This window comes from Chaetomium strumarium, assembly GCF_033439665.1.
Source record: "Chaetomium strumarium strain CBS 333.67 chromosome Unknown B0T15scaffold_1, whole genome shotgun sequence".
Taxonomy (NCBI): domain Eukaryota; kingdom Fungi; phylum Ascomycota; class Sordariomycetes; order Sordariales; family Chaetomiaceae; genus Chaetomium; species Chaetomium strumarium.
Window position 1 is genome coordinate 321,871 of NW_026944429.1, and position 24,228 is coordinate 346,098.

The 24,228-nt window shown below is 56.8% G+C and overlaps 7 protein-coding genes across 7 annotated transcripts; 2 read left to right on the plus strand and 5 right to left on the minus strand.

Annotated features, from left to right (window-relative positions):
- Positions 1-221: 221 nt before the first annotated feature.
- B0T15DRAFT_570193 (uncharacterized protein) lies at positions 222-841 on the minus strand (the record flags this gene model as incomplete). The annotated part of the gene is made up of 4 exons (XM_062870829.1): positions 222-433; positions 569-648; positions 709-739; positions 778-841. The coding sequence occupies 4 exons, from the start codon at positions 839-841 to the stop codon at positions 222-224; spliced, it is 387 nt and encodes a 128-aa protein (XP_062725192.1).
- Positions 842-3,999: 3,158 nt separating this feature from the next.
- B0T15DRAFT_2462 (uncharacterized protein) lies at positions 4,000-6,297 on the minus strand. Its single transcript, XM_062863127.1, has 2 exons — positions 5,175-6,297; positions 4,000-5,117 (listed from the first exon to the last, which is right to left on the minus strand). Exons 1-2 carry the CDS (start codon positions 6,123-6,125, stop codon positions 4,125-4,127), a joined length of 1,944 nt encoding a protein of 647 aa, XP_062725193.1. The 5' UTR covers positions 6,126-6,297; the 3' UTR covers positions 4,000-4,124.
- A 1,995-nt stretch (positions 6,298-8,292) lies between these two features.
- Positions 8,293-10,387, minus strand: B0T15DRAFT_2447 (mid region of cactin-domain-containing protein). Its single transcript, XM_062863107.1, has 3 exons — positions 8,784-10,387; positions 8,488-8,520; positions 8,293-8,419 (listed from the first exon to the last, which is right to left on the minus strand). The coding sequence occupies exons 1-3, from the start codon at positions 10,230-10,232 to the stop codon at positions 8,402-8,404; spliced, it is 1,500 nt and encodes a 499-aa protein (XP_062725194.1). The 5' UTR covers positions 10,233-10,387; the 3' UTR covers positions 8,293-8,401.
- Positions 10,388-10,496: 109 nt separating this feature from the next.
- B0T15DRAFT_515414 (uncharacterized protein) lies at positions 10,497-14,958 on the plus strand. Its single transcript, XM_062868191.1, has one exon. The coding sequence runs from the start codon at positions 10,727-10,729 to the stop codon at positions 14,783-14,785; it is 4,059 nt and encodes a 1,352-aa protein (XP_062725195.1). The 5' UTR covers positions 10,497-10,726; the 3' UTR covers positions 14,786-14,958.
- Positions 14,959-15,892, minus strand: B0T15DRAFT_515416 (uncharacterized protein). The gene has a single exon (XM_062868192.1). The coding sequence runs from the start codon at positions 15,609-15,611 to the stop codon at positions 15,156-15,158; it is 456 nt and encodes a 151-aa protein (XP_062725196.1). The 5' UTR covers positions 15,612-15,892; the 3' UTR covers positions 14,959-15,155.
- Positions 15,893-18,912: 3,020 nt separating this feature from the next.
- On the minus strand, positions 18,913-22,552 carry B0T15DRAFT_506201 (UV radiation resistance protein and autophagy-related subunit 14-domain-containing protein; the record flags this gene model as incomplete). The annotated part of the gene is made up of 4 exons (XM_062867556.1): positions 18,913-20,331; positions 20,385-20,776; positions 21,311-22,101; positions 22,161-22,552. The coding sequence occupies 4 exons, from the start codon at positions 22,550-22,552 to the stop codon at positions 18,913-18,915; spliced, it is 2,994 nt and encodes a 997-aa protein (XP_062725197.1).
- Positions 22,553-23,414: 862 nt separating this feature from the next.
- Positions 23,415-24,155, plus strand: B0T15DRAFT_2567 (uncharacterized protein). The gene has a single exon (XM_062863260.1). It carries the CDS (start codon positions 23,597-23,599, stop codon positions 23,996-23,998), a length of 402 nt encoding a protein of 133 aa, XP_062725198.1. The 5' UTR covers positions 23,415-23,596; the 3' UTR covers positions 23,999-24,155.
- Positions 24,156-24,228: the final 73 nt, after the last annotated feature.

The window sequence follows — 24,228 nt, forward strand, 5'->3', positions numbered from 1 at the left end:
AATGAGTTCATGGTTGGAGGCCACTTTGGGCCCTTACACCACAGCCACATGAGTTTTGTCCCGTTGCCCCAGGAGTGGTCGTCAGGCCCCGGTCTTTTGTGTCTCGTCTCCTTCATTTTGAGGATTCCTTTGATACAAGGCATACCGGGTAACTATGCAGATACTCATCTGATCCAGGAGTCCACCTTCTCGCTCCCATGCCGTGTTGACGCCGCGGGCTTTCACAGGATTCCTGCGGCAATGATCTTCTGTCTCCTAGGGTCGACAACTTTCTCGTCAACATTTGCCCAGTCTGGAACTATTGATTCGGCGGCCTGCTCTGCAGACACATGGGTGCTGTGATCGAGGAAGGCGCGTTCCCCATTGGCAGACTGAGAAGCCGCTAGCGGTCCCGACAGAACGGTAACCAATGAGACACGCCACAGGGCAGCAGCTGGACCCACCACCCATTATGATCGCCTGCACCCTGGTCTCGTCACTCCAAAGCTGCGCGCCATGGTGTCACATCGTCCCGTAGCCTTTTCGTCACGGGATCGCGCCTTCCGCTATTGGGATAGACTAAACGTACCTGATATGAGCGGAGCTCGGCTCAGTTGGGGAACGTACGCGCCCCAGTTGAACTTGGGGCCGCACGTCGCGAGTTTGGAACTTTGAACGGCAAGTTGGCAACCCTCGTAAGTTGAAACCGGGCAGGCACGACATCCTCACCGAGCCTGACCGGTCATCAGTACGAACAATACTAGTAGGTACCTAGTAGTGCCTTACTAACGTGCATACCTATCTTGGGCAGCGGCACGGCGCTTAAATTGCTTAGGCCAGAAAGAAGTTGCACACCGAACATGCCAAGGATCCCCTCACTTCACGGTGATTGCAGTGGCTTGGCTTTTAATGTGTTTCAAAGTGGTTCTTAACATGGAAGACCACCAGCAGAGATCGAGATCTTCGCCACAAGGCCGATGGCTTTCGGCGTCGGTGGTTCGGGTCCCGATTCCCACCCGGGTCCGAATGGGGCCATCACCCTAGTGATGAGGCGCCGCCTCCCCTCTGCGACGCCGACACCGTGACGGTAGCCGTCGCCATATCCGTACCGTTAGTTCTGCCACGCTCGCACGTCTTGCATGCAGAGAGGAGCCGTTTGCAAGACTGCAGGCCGAGGAAAGAGAATTGTCTTTCGGCCCGATCCCAAGCAAAGACGGCTCCCGAGTCCCAATGGTGGTTGCACAGCATGCTTTGGGGGCTGCAGCGTTAGGTGGGAAATGGCACAGCCGCACTCTACTTGAGCATCTTTGACCGCTTCTGGACGTTTCAGAAGCGGAAGGGAGAGTACCATTGGCCAGAGCAAGGGGGAGTGGGAAAAGGAGTACCAGAATAGATCGTCATGCGGAATGAAGCGCAGAAAATTCAACCGCCACAAGTCAAGCCAAAGATGTGATCTTCCACGCCCATTCTGGAATGGCTTTATCAGCAGTTGTCCTTGCTGCGGCCAGTTGGCTCGACCTGTCGATCTAGCTTGACATGTAAAACCAATGCAGCACCGTTGCAGAGTCTAACCTTCATGGCATGGCTGTAGTCAAGGCACCAGTGGGCGATGTGTTTTGTTACCCTTGAATGCCCTGGTCCAATGGTGACGTTCATTGGCCACTGAAATGCGAAATATTGGATCCCGAACCTCCTGTTGGAAGCGATCCATAGTTGAGAGGGAGAATCTGCATTAAACGGCTAGGCTACATAGCTCACAGATGCTACAGTTGTAGTCGAAGACAAGGTGGTGTCGGTCACTCGGACGCCAGCTTGTGCCAGTAAGGTATTACCTTAGGTTGTACAGTGCCTGTCCTTGGTCTCCGAGTGGATTCCTGCAGTGTCTCCGACTCAGAGTGCGTTCGTGAAGGGTCTCCGAGTCGGTCAAGGTTGATGGATGCAAGCCACGGTCTACACCGACGGTCTATCTTTACGTCTCGTGACTGTGACGGTACTGACCGAGCTGCTTGAAGCCATTGACGTTACACCGGAACAGATGTAGGTCGCTTACAAGGCTGCGGTGGAGGCTGTGCAGAGTCACCGAAACGCACTGTACGTACATACCGGGTGCACGAAGGTAAGGAAGTACGGTACTCAATGTACAATACTAGTTCGTCCATGCACTGGTACCAGTTCCTTGCGTGGAATTAGCTGCTAGGGAACTTGTGATTCGCCAACTCGGCCAGGCTATAAACGGCATATCGTCCTGCCCTCCAAGTCGGGGGGCCGAACGGGCAGCCACTGATTCACCGCCAATGGCGCCATTGTCCTGCATGGAAGTTTCCTCGAGTCGTCACCTCATGGCGGGCAATCTGCCGGCTCCGTTATACCCTCTCTGTGCGGGCGCAGAAACACAACTTGCCTTCTGTTTTCTAATTACGCCGATCAGTTCTGGCCCCTCACGGAGTTTAGCTGCCGAGATGCTGAGCTTTACTCAAGACTATGGGATCCCATGCTTCTCACAAGGGAGCGCCCGAACGGCCCGACGGATTTCGGACATCCTTAGAGAACCCTCACCTCTCGAGAGTCGAGCGTATTGCCACCTCTAATGTAGGTACATAGGTTGCTAAGGCACGCTAGTCCAGGATATGCCGTGGACATAAGCTTCCGATGCCCGAAGGGAGAATCAGGTGCCGTCTCGCCGTGCTACTCACCGAACGAATCATTTCCAACACGCCCCGCCCGTGGCTGGAGATGGGCGCTGATCCAAAGACCCTTCTTCCTCCACATCAAACGCTTGGCGCGCTGGCTAAGGTAACTTAGCGCGACTGGCGATCTCGTAACTTGTTCAGGGCCGCCGAATCTGACTTCAATACACACACAACTTAATGTTTGACTACTGTGGGCCGCATAGGTCAAGCATAAGAAGCTTGCTTCCACTTCGAACTGGGGAAAGTACGGATATCCAGCGCGTTGGAAGAATTACAGGGGATTCCTGTCCAAAAGGGAAGCCTCTTCGGCGAACTACGGTAACCGAGCCATACAAACGGCCCCAACTGCCTCGACAAGAACGCACAAGAACCCCGACAGGTTCTTGGCCATGATCTAAAAAGGTGACAGAACCACACTAGGAGCCAGCAGCAAGTCAGTTTTCCATTTCTTTTTGTTCGCTTAATAGGTAATTAGCCCTCCATCAATGATACAAGCCAAGCCCTGAAAATCCATCTTTGACGCACCTTATCTCTTGTCAACCCCGCCATGATCGGGCTGAATGAGACGCCTTGGCATACAATCGCATCTTACTGTGCAGCAGCACTGTACGCACTCAGCATTCATCGTGCATCGAGAAGCTTGATAGCTTGTTGGAGAAAGAAGGCAAGCAGGAACTTGCGAGATGCAACTTTACGGCACTGCGCTCCAGGAGCCGACGGGAAGAGCAGGAATTCTAACGTTCAGTTAACTAGGTAGGTACAATACGGGCTACCGGTCCTGCGATTTAGATCTGTTGCTTTGAGAGAAGAAACCAACCGCCCCCGCATGGACCGGGGGGCCTGCAGTGTCGGACACAACGAGCCGCCCATCTGCCCTCCAATACCACATCAGATCGTCCAAGATATTCATGCGTTGTGCTGCATTCGTGCTTGTGATCTCGATGATACGACATGAGATCAGAGAGACAGAAAAAAATTGACAATTGATAGGATACTGCCAGTACAATGCAGCGGGACCAACGACCGAGTCCCGCCAAGGCTGTTTCTTTGTGCCGAGTCTGTAACCAACTTGCGCCTGCAACTGATTCAGACAGCCACCTAACCGACCAACCAAAGCATTGGTACCGTTTTAGTACTAGGGCGCTTCTGACAAGATGCAGTCTGTATCTAATTGAGGTCAACCTGGAAACAATAAAATTGTACATGCAGTCCACAGTACAAGCCGGATTAAGCAATCACCCCTCCAACTTCACCACTCCTTGTCCCAGTCCGTTGCAGATGGTGTATGCCCTTCGTGTATCAGACAAAAAAGAAGGGACAGACCGTCAGAGAGAAAGGACAAGAAAAAGCATACTGGCCACCCGACCCCCTTATCCCATCCATCCGAGTAGAGCCAAGCCATCATTAACAATAATACTGTAAAAAAAAAATCCCACAGTCTGAATCAGTCGAAAGTCAAATCTCCAGTTGTCTTTCGGCGGGCCCGTGATTCCCGCTGTCCAGGCAATTGTTGCTGTATCCCTGCTCAAGACCGAAAACCCCCTCCACACTCATATCCATCTCCCCAGCATCCATGTTGCCCATCCCTACAACAGGCCCAGGGCCGTCCCACCCTTGGTAGCGGTCCACCATCTCGTCGTACATTTGCAGAGCAGGGTACGCGGAAGACAGCGTATGCTGGTTCTCATGGCTGCCCAGTTGTTGTTGGTGGTGATGACGATATCCGACGCCCCTCGGACCTGGCACCATGCCGGCTTCATCCCCGTACGAGGCGGGCTCGGGTGTGACGGGCTCGTTGTTGTCCATGTCGAGCGCTGCTCCGCCCGGCTCGCTTGACGCGCGTCCTGCTGTTCCCCCGATTGAGAAGAGCTGCGGGTCTGGGTAGCCGAAGTCCATGGTATTGTTACCGGTCTGACTTGCTTGTGGGCTGTGGCGAGCGAAGAAAGACGGTGTCGTTGTCGCATCTGTCGTCTCTGTTCCGTAGGGTGACGTGGCATTGGAAGGGTCGGTGTCAAGGAGGTGGGAGATGTAAGGTTGGCGGAGGTGCTGCTGCGGCGGTGGGGAGAAGTGGTATGGCTGAAGCGCGCCGGCATTGAGATCGACACCAGTGTTGCTACGCGAGGACGCAGCAGCGAAGGCCTGGCGGGCAGAACGGACTGTTCTGCCCGCGAGGATGCCATTCGCGATGCCTGTCCTTCTGCTGGAGGGGTGGGGAGCAAAATAGCTCCGGTAGATGCGAGCTCCTGAGGCGAATCCGCCGTAGCTTGTTGTCCGGCGGCGGCTGCTGTGCTTGCGGTATTTGGTGGTGCTCTGCACACCCTCGGCCGCCCAAGGCTCGAGATACCACTCACTGACCTTCCTGCCGTCGCTTTGGCTGCCACTTCCGTAGCCGCTTTCAGCGTCGCCGTCTTTACAGCTACCGAGTTTACGTTCACGTTTAGTGAACGCCTGGGAGAGACACGCTTGTTAGCCGCTTGTCGTGTAGCCGAGGAAGAATAGAGTTACCATATTCATGCTCAGGTTGTGTCGAATGCTGTTCTGCCAGCCCTTGCTCTCGGTCTTGCCCTTGTCGGTGTTCTCGCGGAACCATTGGTAGATCTCTTGCAGAGTCATGGCCCGACGAGGAGTGCTCAAGAACGCGCGATAGATTAGCTTTGCGTAGGGTTCTTCCTTGCCATTAGAACTGTGCGTTGCGCCTCGAGCTCGAGCTCGAGCTCTTGGAGGTCTTCGACTCCGGTGACCCGTGGCCGTGAACTCGACCGCAGCCTGGTGACTCGCTCGGTCGCTAGGAGAACTCGGCATGCCGTATCCTGTGGACAGCCCAAGCGTCGCGGTGGTCCAGGGCGATAGAGGATGACGACTTTCGGGGGGGTTGGTGCTGCTGGTGAAGGGAGATCCCTCTTTTGGCGAAGGCTGATAACCAACCGGACTCTGTTTTGCTGGACTCTGGCCACGCTGGTGCACAATCTGGGACCCGTCAAAGCTCTGGGAAGGGACAAAGGGTACAGGATCGGTAGGATACGATGTTGGCACTGTGTTGTTGAGATTGCCAGGGAGATAGATCGCGCCTGAAAGCCGGGGGTCCAGTCCAGGGTACTGGTTATGAAGTTGCTCTGTCGCTGCCTCCCAAGGCGTAGGCCCAAGCTGCTCTGGAGAGTCCCAGCAGCGCGGGGAAGACTGAGCCGAGTTCTCGTGATGCTGGACGTATGTCATTGTCGGTGAGTTGTGAAGCGCGTAGTTGTCAAAGTCGTCGCTGCCCGCTTGTGACCCGAGGCAGGCGCTCCATTGGCTTGGCACATAGGCTCGCTGGCTGCCAGCATCACCGTCATGGCTGCGCAGGGCGCTCATACCAGCTATCAACTCTTGTTCCACCTGGGCTGAGTCAGGAGAGGCCGTTGTCCGAGCGACTTGTGGGGATGGGTCGTAGACGGCGTCCATATTGAAGAGTGTCGACATGGGTCGAGACGGGAGAGAGAAGCTGTGCTCGACGACAAAGGCTGTCTGATGCTTTGGACCGTCGAAGCGCAAACTGGGTCTCTCGCTCGATGGAGTGGGGGACAAAGAGACTCAGAGCCAGCAAGAATTGAGAGGGTCAGAGTGATATGAGTTTGATGTGCAGAGAGGTTTGCCTGGGGCTTGGAATGACAGCACAGAAGTAGTCCCAGTTGAGCGGCCAGGCCGGTCTTGTTGGTCGGGGAGATGAGCCTGGGCTCAAGACCGACTTAACCACGGCGGTTGATGTACCCCAACCCGGATACGGCGATCCCTGGCAGGGAGGTGCTGGTTGAGACGGGCCTTGTATGTATCTCGGTACCTTCAAGAACCCGGGACCCGGGTTACAACGGCCGACTGCTACGTCTCCCTGGAAGGCTGAAGGAGCAGGGGTATGCAGACTGAGACGCAAGACGGGTGCAAGGTTGACTGCTGCCAGCACATTGTTTGGCTGGCGGGGGCTCTATATCAGCAGGCCGGAGCAGACAACGTGCCTGCAGGTCTGCACTAGCACCTGTGTTGCGTGGACAGAAAAGAAATGTGTGGGATGCCGCCGTTGTGTGCTATGGCAGAGGTACCAGGTACCGCATGTTCATGGACTGGATATGTGGAGGGTTGGCAGTGCACACCGTGTGGTTGTGTACCGGTGCTTGTAGCCTGTACATACTAGTAGCGTTGTGGGCGTGGAGAGGAGGCATGTGTGTGTATGTATGTGTGTGTGTGCGTGTGTGTGTGTGTATGTGTGTGTGTGCCTATGTGTGTCTGTGTGTGTACAGGTGTGTTGTGTGCTAAAAAAGGCAGAGGCAAACGCAGAAGGGGGGCTTTTGCCTGCTCTGGCATTCCAGGCGTTGAGGAAAGAGTAAGTTGTATCGAACAGCCACAGCTCCGGGGTGGCCCCGGCAGAGACCAAACCTTGAGCATTGGGGCGATCGCGGCTCGGCCTGCATATCGTACAGTGCCGGGCTGCGTTCTCCACATACTCTGCCGCACGTTGTCACTGGTCCAAGATGAGTGGGAATGAAAGGTGACAAAATCCGACATGGGGACGCTTGCCATGCATTGGCCTGGGAGTGGAATTTCCCGATACACGCCCAAAAGCATCAGCATCGGGCCGGCATATCGTTAGCGGCGGCAAGCAGGAAGCCGTCCGCGAACTGAGAAGCGGTGACGGCTCGTGGATTGTCAACAACTCAATTGTCAACCTGCAGCTTGTCGACTCCGACTCCCTTTCCGCTGTTCCGCCCATGTCGTTGCTATTGTCTTCGCCGCCAGTCCGCGACAGGCAGACGAGCAAAGCTCTGGCCGAATAAACAAGAACTGGCGGGAGAACTAGAAGAGAGATCTCCGGCAAGGTGCATGTCACCGGGCATGTGCCTGACAGGCCCAATCAGGGGCGGCTGGGCGAGCAACGGGTTATGACAGTTGGTCGGCCACACCCAATGGCCATGCAACGCTTGGCTCCGACGAAGGCATCTCACACCGTGCGATGCTCCGGCCGTCATCTCTGGGTTGCAGGAGCGTGCGTGCTTCATTCTAGAAGGCCTGTCGAAACACGCAGGTTGAGCATTTGCGCAGCCACCTTGGTGCTTGTCATCGGGCAAGCAGCAGCAAGCCATCCGTGATCTCAGGAACGCGGAAGAGACAGCCACTAAGCTGGCACAGCAAACCACAGGAACGTGATGGGAACACAAATCTAGATCTCTCTACCGGTGCGTGTCTCGGACCGCTGTGACCCATTGCAGACACTGGCAGGCTGTCACCTCTGCGGCACAGAATGCCGCGGCCAAGGGTCAGTCTGTCGAGGCCGTAGCGCAGGCGGAACGGTTCCGGACAGCGATCTGCTCAAGCGTGGAACTGAGTGGAGCGATCATGTTCCACACTCCAGGCCCGGGAGGCGGCATGCCCAGACGTGACGGAATGGACCCCTAGCTCGCGGAGATAATGGCGGAGTGATGACCTGTCCAGGGACGAGTGTCGTACAAGCAAAGCAAGGCTGGTCATTGTGCTCTCCTCAGCTTTCATTCAAATCGCTCTGTGGACGGTCGGCAGTGAGCCCATCCGTCTGCAGTATCGGCAGAGATCATACATGCACAAGAGCCAGTCCGTTCGAGATGCGGGCTGAGAAACGGGCCGGCGTCGCCTCGGTCAGGCCACATCCACCCAAGAGCCTCGTCTGCCCAAAGCTCCGTACCGGTAAACGAGGAGTGCACCCCAGAGGCCGTGTGATCGTCCGTGGGTATTTACTTTCGGTAATAAATCTGCACGCGTTGTCAGTTTTGAGGTTTGTGTCACTGAGGAGGGAACAGTCCTTGGAAGGCTAACATACCTTCTTGAACTGGAAATGCAGTTGCAGAATACCCTGTGGACGTGAAGTTAGCGCGGGACTCGAGCCAAGCGTATCACGTCGACGTTCAAAGTGAGACATGACATGGCGAAAATCCGAGTGTCGTCGCGAGTCACCGGCTAGAGGCGCAGAGACAGGCGGGGGCAGTGGCGTACATTGGCAGGCAGAGAAATAAGCGCGGGTCGCGGGCTGGGCCCGAGACACATGCAACCCGCGCGATCTTCAATCCACCGAAGGGGCACAGCAGCATGAGGCGAAAAACACGTGCGTGGACATACCTTGTCAAAACTGCTCTTGAAGCCTCGTTCCTTCTTCGCGCTGTAGTCCCACTCCCGATCCACGATCCTGAAGGCAATGTCTTCGTAAGGCGGGCCGGCAATGAAACGAATGAGGCAGGTGTCTTCCTTGCCGGCGGGGGCGAATGACTCGCCCTTCCGGCGTCCGTGCTCTCGAATGATCTTGAACGTTGGAGCCTTGGTCTTGTCGATCAGATCAGGGTAGAAGATGTTGAACCGGTACCCTTGGACAACCTTGGGCGGCGGATTGTCGTGGTCGTAATGCGTCTGGTTGTACTTGTTCCACTCGTACCCCATCAGCACACGGTTGAAGTAGCGCGGCTTCCGAGGCCGATACTTGTCGGCCCACAGAGGCTTTTGAATGCCCGGAACCGCCTCTTCCGCCGCAAAGATCTCCTCGTTCTCGCTGACACCCCTGGCGACCTCACGGTCGTACAATGCCTTGGTCGCCTGAGAAAAGTCCTCATTCTCGGCCGACGCAAAGCGAGCGGTTCCTGCCGGCGGGGCACTGGAACTAGCTTGAGATGCCGCCGTCAATGCCGCGGGCCGGGACGCAGGCTTGGTGGACGCATGCTTGGTGGAGCCCGGGGCAAGGTCCGGAACGGCAGCGGCAAACCCACTAGATGCTTCGAGCGCCTGCGCCTTTTCCGGGTCGCGCTTCCGGAGCATCTCGACCCGGGCATCTTTGATGGCGGCGCACACACTTTTTAGCTTGGCTTTTGCCTTGTATACCAATAGGCTTTTGAGCAGCTCTCCCCAATAGTCGGTGTCGATGGGCTCGTCTGACTGCAGCTTGGCCATGATCTGCTTCTCCAACGCCTCCAGCTGCTCCAGGGTCTTCGGGCTCAGGATACGATCGATATCCGACGCCACCGAGTTCACCGTTCGTCCTTCCGGGCCTTGGGGTTTGAGGATGCGGCGGCGGTCGGCACAGAGCACCAGCAGCGCACTCCAGTACTCCCTGTTCCGAAGGTTGGCCTCGAGCGTGTGGTACGACCGGATGTCTTCCTCCAGCTCCTTCAGCTGCGCCTCGTTCAGGCCTTGTAGCACTGCCTCTGGCGCAGGGATCCGGATCTCGACATCGGCATCGTCGTCGTCGAAGACGTCGCGGCCGGGGTCGATGAAGCGCAGACCGAATGCGAGGTAGTCAATAGGCTTGGCGCGCTGTTCTCGAACGCGGATGTCGGCCTTCTTCTTTGCCTGCTTCAAAACGAACTTGTCCTCGTCGGCAACGAACTGCTCCGACTGTTGATCCTGAGTAAGATATCTGCTTGCAGTTGTTGCTGTGTTACTCTTCGTGGACGAGGGCGGTTGGCGGGTAGACTTGGTTATGCGGTTCGCCGCATCGTAGCGTGGTGCCGTGATGTCCCTTTCTCTATCTTTCCGCGGCGATTTCCACCCGTTGATCATCGCTTGCCTGCCGGGGTCCATCTTTGGAGTTCGGCGTTGTTTCCTCTAGGATCTCCGCGAATTTGGGGTGAGTATGCGACGGAGTGGATGGTAAAATGACGAGGTGATTGTCGCAGTTGCTAGAGGTGCAGAAGCTGCCCGAGCGAGAAGGAACGCGGCTGGAACTCGAAGTTCTGGAGAATTCCCGGACCGCACCTTCCTCGATTCGGTAGGGCGGGGCGCTTTTTAGCGGGATACTGCGATGCAACGGCAGCTGCGTGGCGCCCGAATCACCACATCCATCGATTGCCACTCAAGTCATTGCAGCATGATCAGTGAACACCCCGGCGGACGACATGGGATAGACTCAGATGCGCGCATCACAATCCCTTCGCACCCCGTTTACCCAGAGGAGAGTCCAAGGCGCAGCAGCCACTAGTGCGATAACAGCTCCACGACCACGACCCAAGTGAATGAATGGCCCGCGCCATGACACCTTGACTGGTGGTAGTTTATTCCATGCATGAGATGATGCCATGTATATGTACGGCATCGGCAACCAGGGCAAGATCATGCGCAAGCTGCTAGGGAAGGGGACCCCTAATTCGGCCCACGATGAGCCGGCTGCGGCAGCCATCACCAGTTCGCCGCTTGCGCCGCACTACCGCCCGACGGCATCGCAAGATGTGGTCTACGATGCTGGCGTGCCGATCGCTTGCCTCGATAGCTCCCCCGACGGGCGCTCCGCCGTGCTCGCCGGCCGACATATTTTGAAGACGGTGACATTCGACGGCCTCTCGATCAAGGAGGGTGTCGACCTCCGCGCTCTGCTTGCCGCGCAACCCTCTCAGCGGAACAACATCCCCACCTCTGCCGCCGACCAACTCTCCATCAAGGCCGCCAAGTGGGGAGAGTCGCAGGGCAAGCAGGCCATCTTCACCGCTGGCTCCAACGGCAAGATCTTCCAGTACGATCTCGTGCGTGCCGGGGCCACTGGCCTTGGCGCCCCGGTCGACTGCGTTCAGATCCGCGAAGACTCGCGCCAGATCAACTCGCTCGACATCAACCCTCACCGGAACTCGTGGCTCCTGTCGGGCAGCCAGGACGGCATCGTGCGCTGCTTCGATGTGCGCCAGCCCACGCAGACCAGGACCGGCGCCACCTTCCGGTCCATCCAAGCCTTCAAGTGCAACGCGGACGGCGTGCACCATGTCCAGTGGAACCCAAGGGATGGCTTCCTCTTCGCCTGCGCGACCGAGCAGGGCTCCGTGCTGAAGTGGGACATGCGTAAGCCCAGTGCGCCGCTCCTGCGCATCACGGCTCACAAGAAGTCGTGCACGTCGATGGCTTGGCACCCGGACGGCATCCACCTCGTCAGCGCAGGGCTGGACAGCAAGTGCAACATCTGGGACATGTCCAAGCAGGACAAGCGGCAGAAGCCCAAGTGGACATTGTCGACTCCGGCACCCGCCGGCACGCTTGCCTGGCGTCCCGGCCAGTGGTCAGCCACCGCCCAGGGGAAGCGCGCCTCGCAACTGGCCATGTCCTATGACGAAAGCGGCCAGAAGCGCTACGGAATCAGTGTGGTACACGTCTGGGATCTCGCGCGGCCCACCATGCCCTACAAGGAGATCCAACGGTTCGATAGCTCGCCCAGTGGCATGCTCTGGCACGACCAGTACCTCCTGTGGACGGCGGGACAAGATGGACTCTTCAGCCAGTGCGACATCTCATTTGCGCCGAAGGTCATCGACCGCCAGGCTGTGTCAACCATGGCCTTCTCCCCGCGGGGTGACGTACTGATGCTGCTCGATGAGCGACCTCCCCCCCACCGTCCCCGACCACATCTTCTGCACCACGATGCCGTGGGGGTCCCGGCCTACAGCTCCAGTCCCACAACGCCCAAGTTCAGCGTCAGTAGGAGCGATTCTGAGGATGACGCCATCGGCACCTTCATTGGGCCCAGACGGCGTGGCAGCCGGAGGCGGCGCCCTAGCACCCGATCCACAGCCACGCTTAGTACGACGCCCCCAGCTGGCCCGGGTATGGACGAGGTAATGTCACTTGAGCAGACCATCAAAGCCTCCGGCACCTACAGGCCCCAGCAGGCCATGGCAGTTGGCCACGCCCCGGCCGCTGCCAATGTGGAGGTGTATGGATACTTGGCGGTGAACTACCTCGAAGCACTCCACAGGGACCTCCCCTTCTCAGCCGGGGCGGGTCCCTTGCCGGACAGGGTCGCGACGATTCTCGAACATTACGCCAGGGCCGCCGCCAACGTGAAGCAATTCCGGCTCGCACAGACATGGCGCATCCTTGCCTACGCAGCGGACATGCTGCTTCACAGGCGGGCACAGTATCACCTTGCACGCCGCCTGGAACACCACCACCACTCGGTGAAAAAGAAAAACGAGGCCAAAGCAAAGGCGAAGGCCGATGCACTGACCAGATTGTTTGATCTGCCGGTACAGACCAGCATCAACGGAGAAGAGACGCCGCGCAAGGTCGCGCCCACCATAGGCTTAGACAACGCGCTGCCCCCCAGATCTCTACTCTCGGAAGAGCTCGAAAGCACCTCCAATGTCCCCACTCCCGTCGCCCGCCCGGTACCGGATCGCTCGGGTGTCGGCGCAAACGATGTGAGACTACATATTCCCAGCCCCGCTGCCGTCGCCGAGCCAGAACACTTCGACCTGCCTCCAGCACTCCATCCGCATTCCCTGGCGAGGCGGGGGCGCCTCAACTCGGAGCCTCTCTCCATTGCAAGTCATGACAGTGGAGCCACTCGCGCAAGCACAGAGGGGTACGACTTCTATGACACGGAAGCAATCTCCAAAGCCATAGATGTTCCCAGTCCAAGACCAACGCCCACTCAACTGCTCGAGCATGATTCCCCTGAAGCTCTGCATCAAGACCGGCAGCCTCTCTTTCGACACGACTCTGAGGACAGCTACGCTCACTTATTTTCTATCTCCCAGGGCAGTAGACGAGCTACAGACCTGACTGTCTCATCGGACAGCAGCTTCCCAGGGCAAGCAACTAGAGCCGCCATCCTCGCTCAACTCCGAAACGGCGATGCGGAGGAATTTGAGAGCCGTATACGGGGCGAGAAGCTTGGCACGTCCCCCGAACGCAGCGTTGCCGCGCCTCCGCAAAGGATGCAGCTCGCAAGGACCGAGACGGACATGACCAACTTCACGGATGAGCACCATGCCATTACGCAGACGACCGATAGCTTTGATTCGCATTTTCCGTCGCAAACTACTGAACCCTGTTTTCCGGCCGAGTCCCCTATCTCGCAGCAACATCCGGAGCCAGAAGAATTCTTGGCTTTCCCCAACGATGACCCATCGCCCTTCATCGTCGAGACAGATTATCTATGCTGGCCCGATGATGCCCCATACCCTTACCCCACACACCCATCATCAGGCGTGTCCATGGCCCTGCCCCTGCATCCTTATACGCTAATCTCGCGCGCTCTAGCTTTCGAGGCCAAGTCCTCGGCGCTCAGCGCGTCTGCGATCATCCTCCTGCTCAAACCGCTGCTGCCGGACGAAGTGATCGACAACTTCCAAGCTGCAGCAATCCTACGCCAACACTACCACCGCCTCATGAGTATGAAGCTCTTCGCCGAAGCCGCGCTGCTCCGGAAGCTCTGCATGCAGGGCTGGCCGGGCGCCCCCCTCACCAACTGGGGCAAGAACTATCCCGCAATATTCACGCCAGCCCAGGAGGGCGTTCAAGCGAGCTTTGTTTGCACTTCATGTCATAAGCCGCGAGACGTAGACCGCACGTCTGCGTCATCGGAGTCTCTCTGGCACTGTGAGCGGTGCAAAGCCGTCATGGCGCCATGTGCGGTGTGTGGAGACAGGGATACAGCGCCGAATATGATACCCATACCTTTCGGAAATGGCGACACCCGCTCCTTCCCATCATGGCCGGTCCAGGAGCAGGAACCGGGATCGGCTGTGCTCACGACGTGGTGGTACTGCCCTGGCTGCGGCCACGGCGGACATTCCTCGTGCCTACAATCATGGCATTCCGTCCTCGAATCGGGCGACTACCCCGCCCTAGACGACCCTTCTGGTGCTGAGTCGAGCGACGGCTGCTGTCCGCTGGACGGCTGTGGACACACATGTTTGCCTAGTAGGCGTGGCGCAGAGAGCGCGCTTGCCAGGACCGAGGATGTCAGTCGGGTGGTGAGGGAGGCCACGAGGGCGGTTGCCAAGGCGACTGTTGCTGCTGCTGTAGCTGCGGCCGCGGCGGCTGAAACACCTGGTGCAGGGGTCACTTACGGAGGGGGTGAGGCCGGTCTTGCAGGGCAGTTTAGTGATGAATACCATGGCGATGGTTTTGGCGCTGCTGGCTTTGGCGGAAAACATGGCGGGGCGTCGGTGCGCAGTGACGGGAATGATATCCCCCAGAGCAGGGCCGTTGAGAGCGTGAGAGGCACCCTGGCCGGCGACGGGGGGTCGGGAAGTGCGTGGAGGACAGGGACTGGCATTCTCAGCTCGAGCCCTGGGAGGGGCGGCATCGGGGTCGAGCGGGAAAGGAGGAAGAGTGTCAAGTTTGTTTCTACTGACGAAAGGCGGTAACCCGGGCTGGGTGCTTGCATTCTGTGCAATAATTACTAGCTAATGCTAGGGAGCCTACCTAGTATCTGCGCCTTCAGGGCAGGCTATCTTAGTTGATTGTACGCATTGGATGAACCTCGCTTGGAAATCTAAGCGGCACATCTTCCATAGGCTAATTTTCCCGATTCCTCTCTCCCCGTTTTCTCTACATCTTTGTTTTCTTATTCTTTTTTCTTACCCCTAAGGCACTGCCGCGACTAATGGCTACATAGCAAGCTTGGCATTGACCGGAACACACACTCACATAAACGGTGAGGTTCTTCCTGAATCGATTTCCCAACAAGGAGCTATCAAGCTCAGTACATCCTCACGAACAACGAATTCAGTACACCTAACTTGAACTTGAACCACCACCAGGGTTGATCTTCAAATCCTTGCCCTCCAAGCCCCCAACACCTGCGCTCCCCTTCCCACTCCTTCTCAGACCCTCCTCTTCCTGCCTTCTCTGCTCCCTTTCCTCCCCAACGACGTCAAGCATTTCCGAGCCGTTACCCACCCCCCTTGGCTTGGGGGTTTCCGTGGGAATCGGCGCAGGCGCGTTCTTCTCCCCTCCCAGAACATGAGACGGACGTAGTGATTCGTCAACGACAGCGTCCTTCTTGGGCTTGCTCTGTTCGTACTCCCTTTTTGTCTCGCCGCCCGAGGGCTCGCCCATGGACCCGTCGCGTAGGTCGTGGTTGTGGGTTACCATGTGCTCGGAGAGGGGGTCGCGGTAATAGCGGGACATTTTTTTGGGAGATGGGTTTTGGTGTTTTTGCCTTGCTTGTAACGTATAGTATTGTAGCATTTAATCGTTGTGTAGGTACCTAGGTTTGGTAGGTAGTCTAGAATGGCGACGAGGTATAAAGTGATACGGGAGGGTGTGGGAGGAAGGAGGCATGACTGGATGATGTCATCGTGCCACATATTGAGGTATCAGGGCAGGTTGCTTCAGTGGAGCGGAGATCTACATACACTCGATATACTGTATATTGCTGGGTCTTCAATGCTGATCGTAGAGCTCCTTGTTTTGACACAGTATGATTGCCAAGACTACATGTACAGTTCGAGCGGGAGAACAAAATCCCCATATGCTGGATTGTCTACCTAGTCTTGTTGTAGTAGCCAGCGGTAGCCTAAGGGTGATGCGTCCAACGATAAGATATAAGTCGGACCCCCCCCATTCCGACCACCCCACTTTCCGACCACTTGGCAAATCTTGGTCTACAAACCCACCCATCTTCTTCAACACCATATATTGCAGTCTATTTAACCTACCACAATACAGGAGACCTCTGATTCTGCACTTTCTGACCCGCTCTCTTCAGCCACCGAGTCATCTATACGGCCGGCCTCAATTTGAGCCTGGTGGATCTGTTCAATCGAAGCGAACACACTGTTTGGATCAAGAACTACCTTCTTCCTCCTTGACGGCCGGGCCGCTTCCAACTGAGCCTTCAGAGCTTCGTTTTCCTGTCGTAACCGAGCCAATTCAAAGTCCTTCTGATCAAAAGCTTTCTCAACCTTCTTGAACAAAAGCCTGCGGGTAGAGAGGTCTTGTTTCCGGATGGCCAGGTTGTTCAGTTGACCATGTAAGTCTGACTTCTTCTGTGGTGTGTTGAGGAATGCGATGGTGGCTACTGTCAAAGCCTGAGAGGCTTGAACAGGTACCGGGGTCTGTATAGAAGCCATTTGTTCATCAACCCCGGCTACGCTGTTTGAATTTTCCAGTAGAAGCCGGCTCATCAGGGGTTTAGCCATATTGACCGGCCATAACCCAGATGCCCTCCATCCCGCCTTGATATTATGGGCTGTAATGGCCTCTTTACGAGCTTCCACGATACATTTGATCATCATCTGCTTGCCTAATACTGTCGATTCGGACCAGGAGGTCAACTTGTTGAGGAGCTTCCGGTATATGTGCTTCAAGGGGGAGAACACTGACAAATCCAACGGTTGAAGAATATAGGACGTATGGGGAGGCAAAAAGAGCAATTGGATATTGTTCTTATAGCATGCCCACATAAAGTCGTCAGTTCTATGGCTGTCATGGCCATCTAGTATCAATAGCCGTCTCTGGGAGGGATCTTGTAGCCGGGTCCGGGGGATAAACACCTCTTGAAGCCATTCTAATGCAACCACTCTGTTTATCCAGCCGGTAGCAGTTGAAGCCCACTTCCACTCTTTTAGTTCCTCCTTTTTGACCGGGAACCATTGTTGTTGAAGGCTCTTCCCTTTGAAGATGACAGTTGGTGGGAGCGCTACCCCTGTCGCTGAGACACACTCAAGAAAAGAGGTCCAGGCTCGCGAACCAGGAACTCTCCGTTGAACCGCACGCGTTCGTGAGCTTCCAACCACCAAGCCGTTGGTTCCCTGGCCTTCCATAATGCCGAATTCGTCAAAGTTATAGCGGTTAGCTGGTAGGATGTCCTTGATAGCTGGGATATTCAGTCGCGGCCACCAACTGCGGATGACTGAGTCAGTGGCCCCATTGATGCGGACCGAGTCTATCTTACGGGCTCGCTGGGTTCGAAGGACTGGGTTCCTGCGAAGGAACCGGGTCATCCAGCCCTTTCCGACAGTCGTACGGCTGGCTCCTTGTGCCTGTAGAACTCGGCTGGCGAACTCCCTGATCTGGGCATGAGTTGGTGGAACACCGAGGGCAACCTGGGTCAAGACCCATCGGGTAAGATGATCTTCCTGTACCCGGCTAAGGGTCTGTTGCGATTCGGCCGCAGTTGAATGGGTTTGGGAGCCAGAGAGGCGGTCGTGAAGTGTAGTCCTTGGTATGCCGAATTCCCGGCAGATACTTCTCATCGAACGGCCACCCTGGTAGTATTCTGCAATCGCATCATGTAAGTCCTGTTCAGTATAAGGCATCTTGAACTGACGGAAATATAGTCAAAAATAAGCTTGTTTGGCCTGAAATTGACTGAGTTGTGGTAAGTTAAAGTGGTTGGGTTGGAAGAGCGGTGAGAATTTGCTAAGTGGTCGGAAAGTGGGGTGGTCGGAATGGGGGGGGTCCGACTTAGTTCTCATTGTCTCGCCGCAATGAACTTGGGCTTCCCACCAAGGACACTCCCGTCTGTCGCATTCGGGAAGCGTGTCTCTTGCCCTGGTATCCGTTCGTGAAGTTCTACTTTGTTCCACCGTATCGGACATTCACCACCCCAAAGTTGCTGTCTCGCGTCATTTTTCCCTAGTCTACCTGACGAAGACCACCGAATGGTACGATATACTAGTGCGTCAGTGCTGAAATCAGGGGCAGAGACCACAAGCTAGGCATGGTCCTGGAAGTACCGGTACAGCAGGAACAGGGGTAGAAGACTGGGAAAACGGACTCTCCATGTACGTAAGGAACCAAGGTCCCCCGGAGTCTCAGACTCCTCAAGTGAGCAATACAACCTGTGTGACCCCCTAAGTTCAACAGTCAGTCATAGGTGCCTAGGAGGCACCATATTCTGACTAACCGGCTGATCATAGGTTAGGACTTGACCTGACACGTCAAAGCCTTCCTAGCCGATTATCCCGCTAACTTCAAATACCCAAGGCTTCCCCAAAAACGCACCTTAACATTTTTATAGTATCAAGGTAACCGTCCGAGCACAACTCCAGGGCACTTCCGATACCACAGTCTATAGTTGGTACGCTTGGCATCCTGCCACCAGAGCTCTTCGACGTAAGTCCTCTTCAGCACCAAGACAATCCACGATCTCAGGGAATTTTTATTCCCGTTGGGACAAAGACCGGGGGTTGCCGCCGGGGATCGACGCAACACACACACATCTAACAAGGACAAGCTCTCCTCGCATGCTGGCTTGTGGCCACGGCTCAGGGACGGGAATCAACGCAAGAGGCTGTTGGCCAACAAAGCACGATGAAGTAGAAAAGCAGGCCTTGTGGGCAAGCTTGAAGTACGCTCGAAATCGCCTCTTACCGGGCCGCAACGAAGTAGATGTGTGTGATCTGTGTTCTTGGCACTTGAGCGCCGTTGTCTGTCGGTCCGGCAGCCTAGGTTGCGTCAATGCTGTCGATGCGCCGATGGTGACTGGAGGCTTCCCAGAGAAGGTGTGCCAGCTTGTATCGTCCTCTTGCTGCCGTACAGTCACTCATTCAGCCGCCGCGCTCTCCCTCAGCCCCTTGGTCCTCAACGTCAACTTGGTCTCCCCTTCTGCGAAGGGCAGCATCACACCCCCATCGATCATGTCGTCGACATGGTTCCTTTCCCTTCCGGCAGAAGCAACCGCCTTCCTGAACTCGTCCCTGGGTCTCCCCATCCTATCACTCTCTTCACTCCCCCGTCGACTTCCTGCACCCCCGCTACTGGCATCATCAGCGGTAACACTGCTGCCACCCTTCAATCTACCAGCCCACAACCCCCTAACCCCGCCCCTCTTCCGCTCCGGCACCTCTTCGCTCCCCGCGCTGCAGACATACAGCAGGTACTTGAGATTGGGTAGTGTATGTCGTATGTCCACCACCTTCAATCCCTGCGAGCTGCACAGCGCCTCGATATCCTTGTTTAGCAAGAACCAACCGTAGTCGAACCGAAACTGGGCGCTGGATCCTCCGCGAGGCAAATACAACGGGAACTCGCGCTGCAGATCGGGAAGCTGGGAGATATCGTCGCGTATGCTGGACCGGGAGCCAAACGGGCGGATGGGATAGGGGAGCGGCACGGCGAGGTAGTACTGCAGGGAGTCGGTGAGCTGCGCAACCAGGCCGAGGGCGGCCGACATGCTGTCTTCAGTAATGGTGGGTGACTTGGACGTGGAGTCGTAATTTGTGTTGGGGAGATGTAGGCCGCAAATCTGGAAGGACAGGGGGGGCGCGTCGGGAACAGGGGCAATGTTGTAGATGCGGGAGAGGTCTTCGCAGATGCGGCGGCGTTGACCGCGAATTCCAGACTTCGTTTGGGCGAGAAGGGCTTGCGACTGGGTAAGCTTCTCTGTCGCGTTCGAGACGTCTTGGGCCGCCTTCTCTTGAGCGTCGCGGCCCTGGGCTATGGCTTCCCTGCGCGCGGTGATGGAGGTCTTCAGTTCCTCGTTGCGCTTTTTGGCTGCGGCCACGGCTCGCCGTTGTTGCGCAAGGTATTTTGTTGTCAAGGCGAGTTGATCTTCGGCTGCCGGGACACCATTCTTCGCTTCTCGACTAAGAAGGTCGTTAATCTGCTGCGTAAGGCGCTCGCGGGTCGCAAGACCGTCCTGGATCGAATTATCGAGTGTAGCCAATCTCATCAACGCATTGTATGACGAGATTGGGGCCGGAGGAGTATGCTTTGGCGGCGCAGGCTTGCTAGAGAGCTCGAGCGAGTAGATACCGTCAACCATGTAGAAGACCAGACTGTTCGGCGGGAAGTGGACGCTCTGAAGGCTGCCCAGCCAATTGAGGGCTCGCAGGTCGACTTCGTCCTCAAGCAGGAGGGTCCACGCGTCATGGCGCCTGGCCCATACCCTGATTGTCACCTGCGGGGATTGTGTGATGGACGAGTCGAGGTCGACCAGCTCGAAGAGCCGGAAGTTGAAGTTCTGGTCGCAGTCAGCCGGACAACCTCGCAGCCGTCAGCGCTCCGGAGCCGTACCGTCGCGCGCTCTGCCACCTCACTGATATAAATGGGGTCCTCATCGCCCTCGACATGCAGCGAGAAGAAGGCATCGGCGAGCTTGCCGTCGAACGAGTCCTCGAATTTCTTCTGTCTTGCGGCCGGGCTGGCATTGGCAAGGTTGGTGCTCCTCCTGCGCGCAGCCGGCGGTCGAAGGTCTTCGGAGGAGAGGGCATGGTGGAGCTGCGGCGCATTGCGCATCGACTCGAGCTTTGCGGGGCTCTTATTGAGGGCGGCATCGTCAATGGTTTGGCCGCGGGGTCGTGAGAAGCGCAAGTTCCTTAGAGCGATACCGCGAAGGTGTCGCAGCTTGCGGTTCTGAGGCAACAGCAGCGGGCGCGTGGGCTCGGCCGACATCGTCTCATCCCGAACTAGTGCGGACAATGACAGAGCAGGTTAGGGGCAACGTGAGGCATGAGCGATGCTCTCGATTGTTGACGATTATGCGCTCCCTTCCATGTGGTGCGTTGTGTGCAATTGTACATGTTGGAGCTTTGAGAACTCCTTGAGCCGGACTCTTGGCATCTGGGGAAGCTGAGTGGCCCGTGCGTGCCTTCAGGGGCAGAGGGGTCGGTCATCTTCACTCAACGTTGTTTCCACAGCAACTTCCCATCGCCGTTCGAACACGTGGAAGTTCAGAGTGAATGATAAAATGTGCTCTATCAACTATCTCTCTAAGTTCGTCCCAACTCCAAGCACCAATTAGCGATACACAAACACCGGTCAACGCCCACACCAAATTGCAAAATTGCACGCGGCGTAGTCCGTACAACACATTGCACGCAAAATCACACCGGTCATCGCCCCCCACATGTGTCATGGACGATATGTCCGGAAATCGTACGGCGCTGCAGCGGGAGCCGGAGCCGGGACGTGCATCTCGACCTCCTTCATCCCCCACGCACCACCACCTCCTGCATCCCTAATAAAGAATGGATCCCGAGTTGGAGCCGCAGCCAACCTCTGCCCACGATACCACCCGGGGATGTCATCATTGCTCGTAAAGTCGCCTCCGTCCGTCATGGTGTGCTTTGGTCCAACACCACCACCACCACCACACCCACCATCGAACATCGCGTCCAGCTCGGCCTCTTCCCGTCGCTGCTGCCGTCGCCGCCAGAAATAAAAAAGCGCGCAAACCAGCACCATCACGAGAGCCACTGCGCCGGTCACGCCGATGGCTACTTTTGCGCCTGAACTGAAGGATGAGTCGTCGCCGTCGTCGGATCCCACCTTTCCTTCTTGGAGGGAGGGGGTGCTGGTTGCAATTGGGGAGTCGGTACCGAGATTGAGGTCCACGTTCGCGTCTCCTCCTGTGGTATGGGCGCTGTTATCGAGGACGAGCGTTTCGCTTTCCGGGCCGGATGTTGCGCTAAGGTCTATGGTTTGCGTCCCGGACGCGGTAATTTGGTGGCTTGCTGATGTCGTTTTGGTGGCGGCAGCGGGCTTTGATGGTGATGAGGCGGTGATCTTTGGGGTGGAGGTACTGCTCGGTTCGGCGCGGTCACTGCTCTGCCAGTTGATCTGGATCATCGGGGCGAATAAACTGAGTGCCGTGATGGTTGCTTCGATATCGGGGATTGTTTGAAAGGCGAAGTCGCCGCTCTTGGTTCCGTCGCATGTGACGGTTGGGATAGTGTCCGACATTGCCACCATTGTGCACGTCTGACCGTTCACGTTCGCACAGCCATAGCCGCTGGATGAGGTCAGAAACCCTCATGTTGATGCGAAGACTCGAAGCCTGAGAAGACTAACCTTGGACAGCAGCCGACGGCCGTCTCCCCGTCTCGCAGCTTGAACTGGACCGGCCAACCTGAGCTTCCGCCGCTCCCTCCTGTAGCCGAGCATGCCGTCGCGTATCCGATGGGGCAGTGGAGGCCCGGCGAGTAGAAGCCCCATCCGTGAAGTGGCGGTTCCTTCTCCTCGGCACCCTTGGACGTTGCCGGCCAACAGGAAGTGGCATCGAAAGCCTTCCCTCGCGAGCACGCCTGTGCTAGGTACGCGACGTGGTTATCGCCCCCGCCGCCCAGCAACCCAGCCAGACCACCACGACCCGCGCCAACCGCGACAGTACACGCCGCCGGCGGTGTGAATGTCGTCGTCAACGGCCCAAGGTTGGTGGGCGCTTGCCCTATGAGGGTCGACATGTTGCTGGCTCGTTCTTCTGCGGCTGGGAGTTTCGTTGAAGCTTAGTTATCGCAGTCAGGGACACGGCCTGAACCTTGGGCCGCGGCGCACTCGGGGATTTTGAAAGGGAGATCCCTCCTCGGTGCCACCCGGCAGGAATGTGCCGAAATCAAAACTGCGGCCTCCCTTGCAGTCTCCATTCCCACAATGCCCAAGGCCTCTGTCAACCCGAAACAATTTCTCTGCTATTGGTCCCTAGACTCAACGGCCGTTTCAAGCCCCTACCAGTCTTGTTTCCTCGCGGGCAAACTGGACCCTTGATGATGCCTTGTGGCCCCTCTCAGAGTTGGGATCGCCGAGCCTAATCCAGTCCTCGTGCCGATCTTCTCCCGGGCCGGCGTTTGGTCCCCGCATTTCCAGCCCCTGACGATCCAAAGCACCGGGTGCAGCAAACCGCGTGCTCATGGGCAAGTTTCAGAACTTCGCCGGCGGCGTCACGGTTTTTGGTGCGTATTTTGTGTGTCTGCCACAGAAGATTGTCCAGTTGGTTCTGAAGATGAACTGGTTGCCCACATCAACCGCCATACATACTTCGGCGGCAACGGGGTGGCGACGATCGACTGAGTTGAGCCTTTCCAGGTTTGTGCCGTCTTCCGAAAGCAAGCCGGGCGGAGCTCACGAATGCCGAACTCCGCATTGAAACTTTCTGCCAACGTGCGCGGGTGTTAGACTGGGCGGCCTGCTAAGAGAAAAGGCGACATAGAGCCCAAGCTATCTCCTGCTGCTATACAGACCAGTTGAGAGCGAAGATTGCAGATGCACCCACGGGACTATAGTAATAGCCCATCGTCGTAAAGCAGTCTTTGCATAGGCCAAATGTCTACACCACCGGATATTCGACCGCTCCACGCTGTCAGTCATTGTTGCGATGACGTCATGTCAGGAGATACAACAACGTTCTCGAAGCCAGCCCATCTCTTATAAACATGAGAGACGGCGACGACATGGTCAGTTACTGAGACCCTTAAGATTAATGCCAACTGCCGGCTTAGAGACTTACCATCATGCGCCGCCTTCTCGCGATTCCGATAAGGATTCCCAGGGCAACAACCTCCGCCCTGCGCACAACCGTCAACACACTCGGCGTCCGCTGCCATCCCATCTACACACCCAGATCACTCGGCCAGCAGCCGAGGTGCTCCTTTTTCTACAGCACGCAGATCCAGCAGGGTCCGGACAGCAGCAAGACAAGTGACCATCTCGGCCCCGGTTATGGGCCTGGTCCGGCGACAGGGGCCGGCACAGGTGTCTTCATCTCCGCACAGATGTTTGGGACCGAGGTGAAGGGCAATCCGACCGAGAGCGAAGCTGATGTCGCGGCCGACCGGTGTGAGGCCGATCCGCTGCCGCCGGAGCTGCATCATAAGGCCCGATCGTCGGGAGAAGCGGGGCTAGGACCGACGTAGAACGAGGAGGAGGAGGTTGATGATGGAGAGAATGATACACTGGGGGGAGTGAGGAAGACGGGCTCGTTGAGACTTGGGAGGTTGATTGGCGCAAGGCCTTTTGCGGTGTTGTGTAGTTGAATGCACAAGGGCAGGCGGGACCTAGGGTATATTTTTCAATGAGCTACTCGATATCCAGCTCTAAGGAATGTAGGCAGACTACAATTATGTTGTCTTAACGTTCTATCTGT

Excerpts from the sequence above, each read along its gene's own strand:
- B0T15DRAFT_515414 (XM_062868191.1), top strand. The coding sequence starts at position 10,727 with ATGTATATGTACGGCATCGGCAACCAGGGCAAGATCATGCGCAAGCTG.
- B0T15DRAFT_515416 (XM_062868192.1), bottom strand. The coding sequence starts at position 15,611 with ATGCTACAATACTATACGTTACAAGCAAGGCAAAAACACCAAAACCCA.
- B0T15DRAFT_2462 (XM_062863127.1), bottom strand. The coding sequence starts at position 6,125 with ATGTCGACACTCTTCAATATGGACGCCGTCTACGACCCATCCCCACAA. Across the intron at positions 5,118-5,174 it reads ACAACCTGAGCATGAATATG|GCGTTCACTAAACGTGAACG; the intron begins GTAACTCTATTC and ends TGTCTCTCCCAG.
- B0T15DRAFT_2447 (XM_062863107.1), bottom strand. The coding sequence starts at position 10,232 with ATGGACCCCGGCAGGCAAGCGATGATCAACGGGTGGAAATCGCCGCGG. Across the intron at positions 8,521-8,783 it reads TCAAGAGCAGTTTTGACAAG|GGTATTCTGCAACTGCATTT; the intron begins GTATGTCCACGC and ends TCACGTCCACAG.
- B0T15DRAFT_2567 (XM_062863260.1), top strand. The coding sequence starts at position 23,597 with ATGCGCCGCCTTCTCGCGATTCCGATAAGGATTCCCAGGGCAACAACC.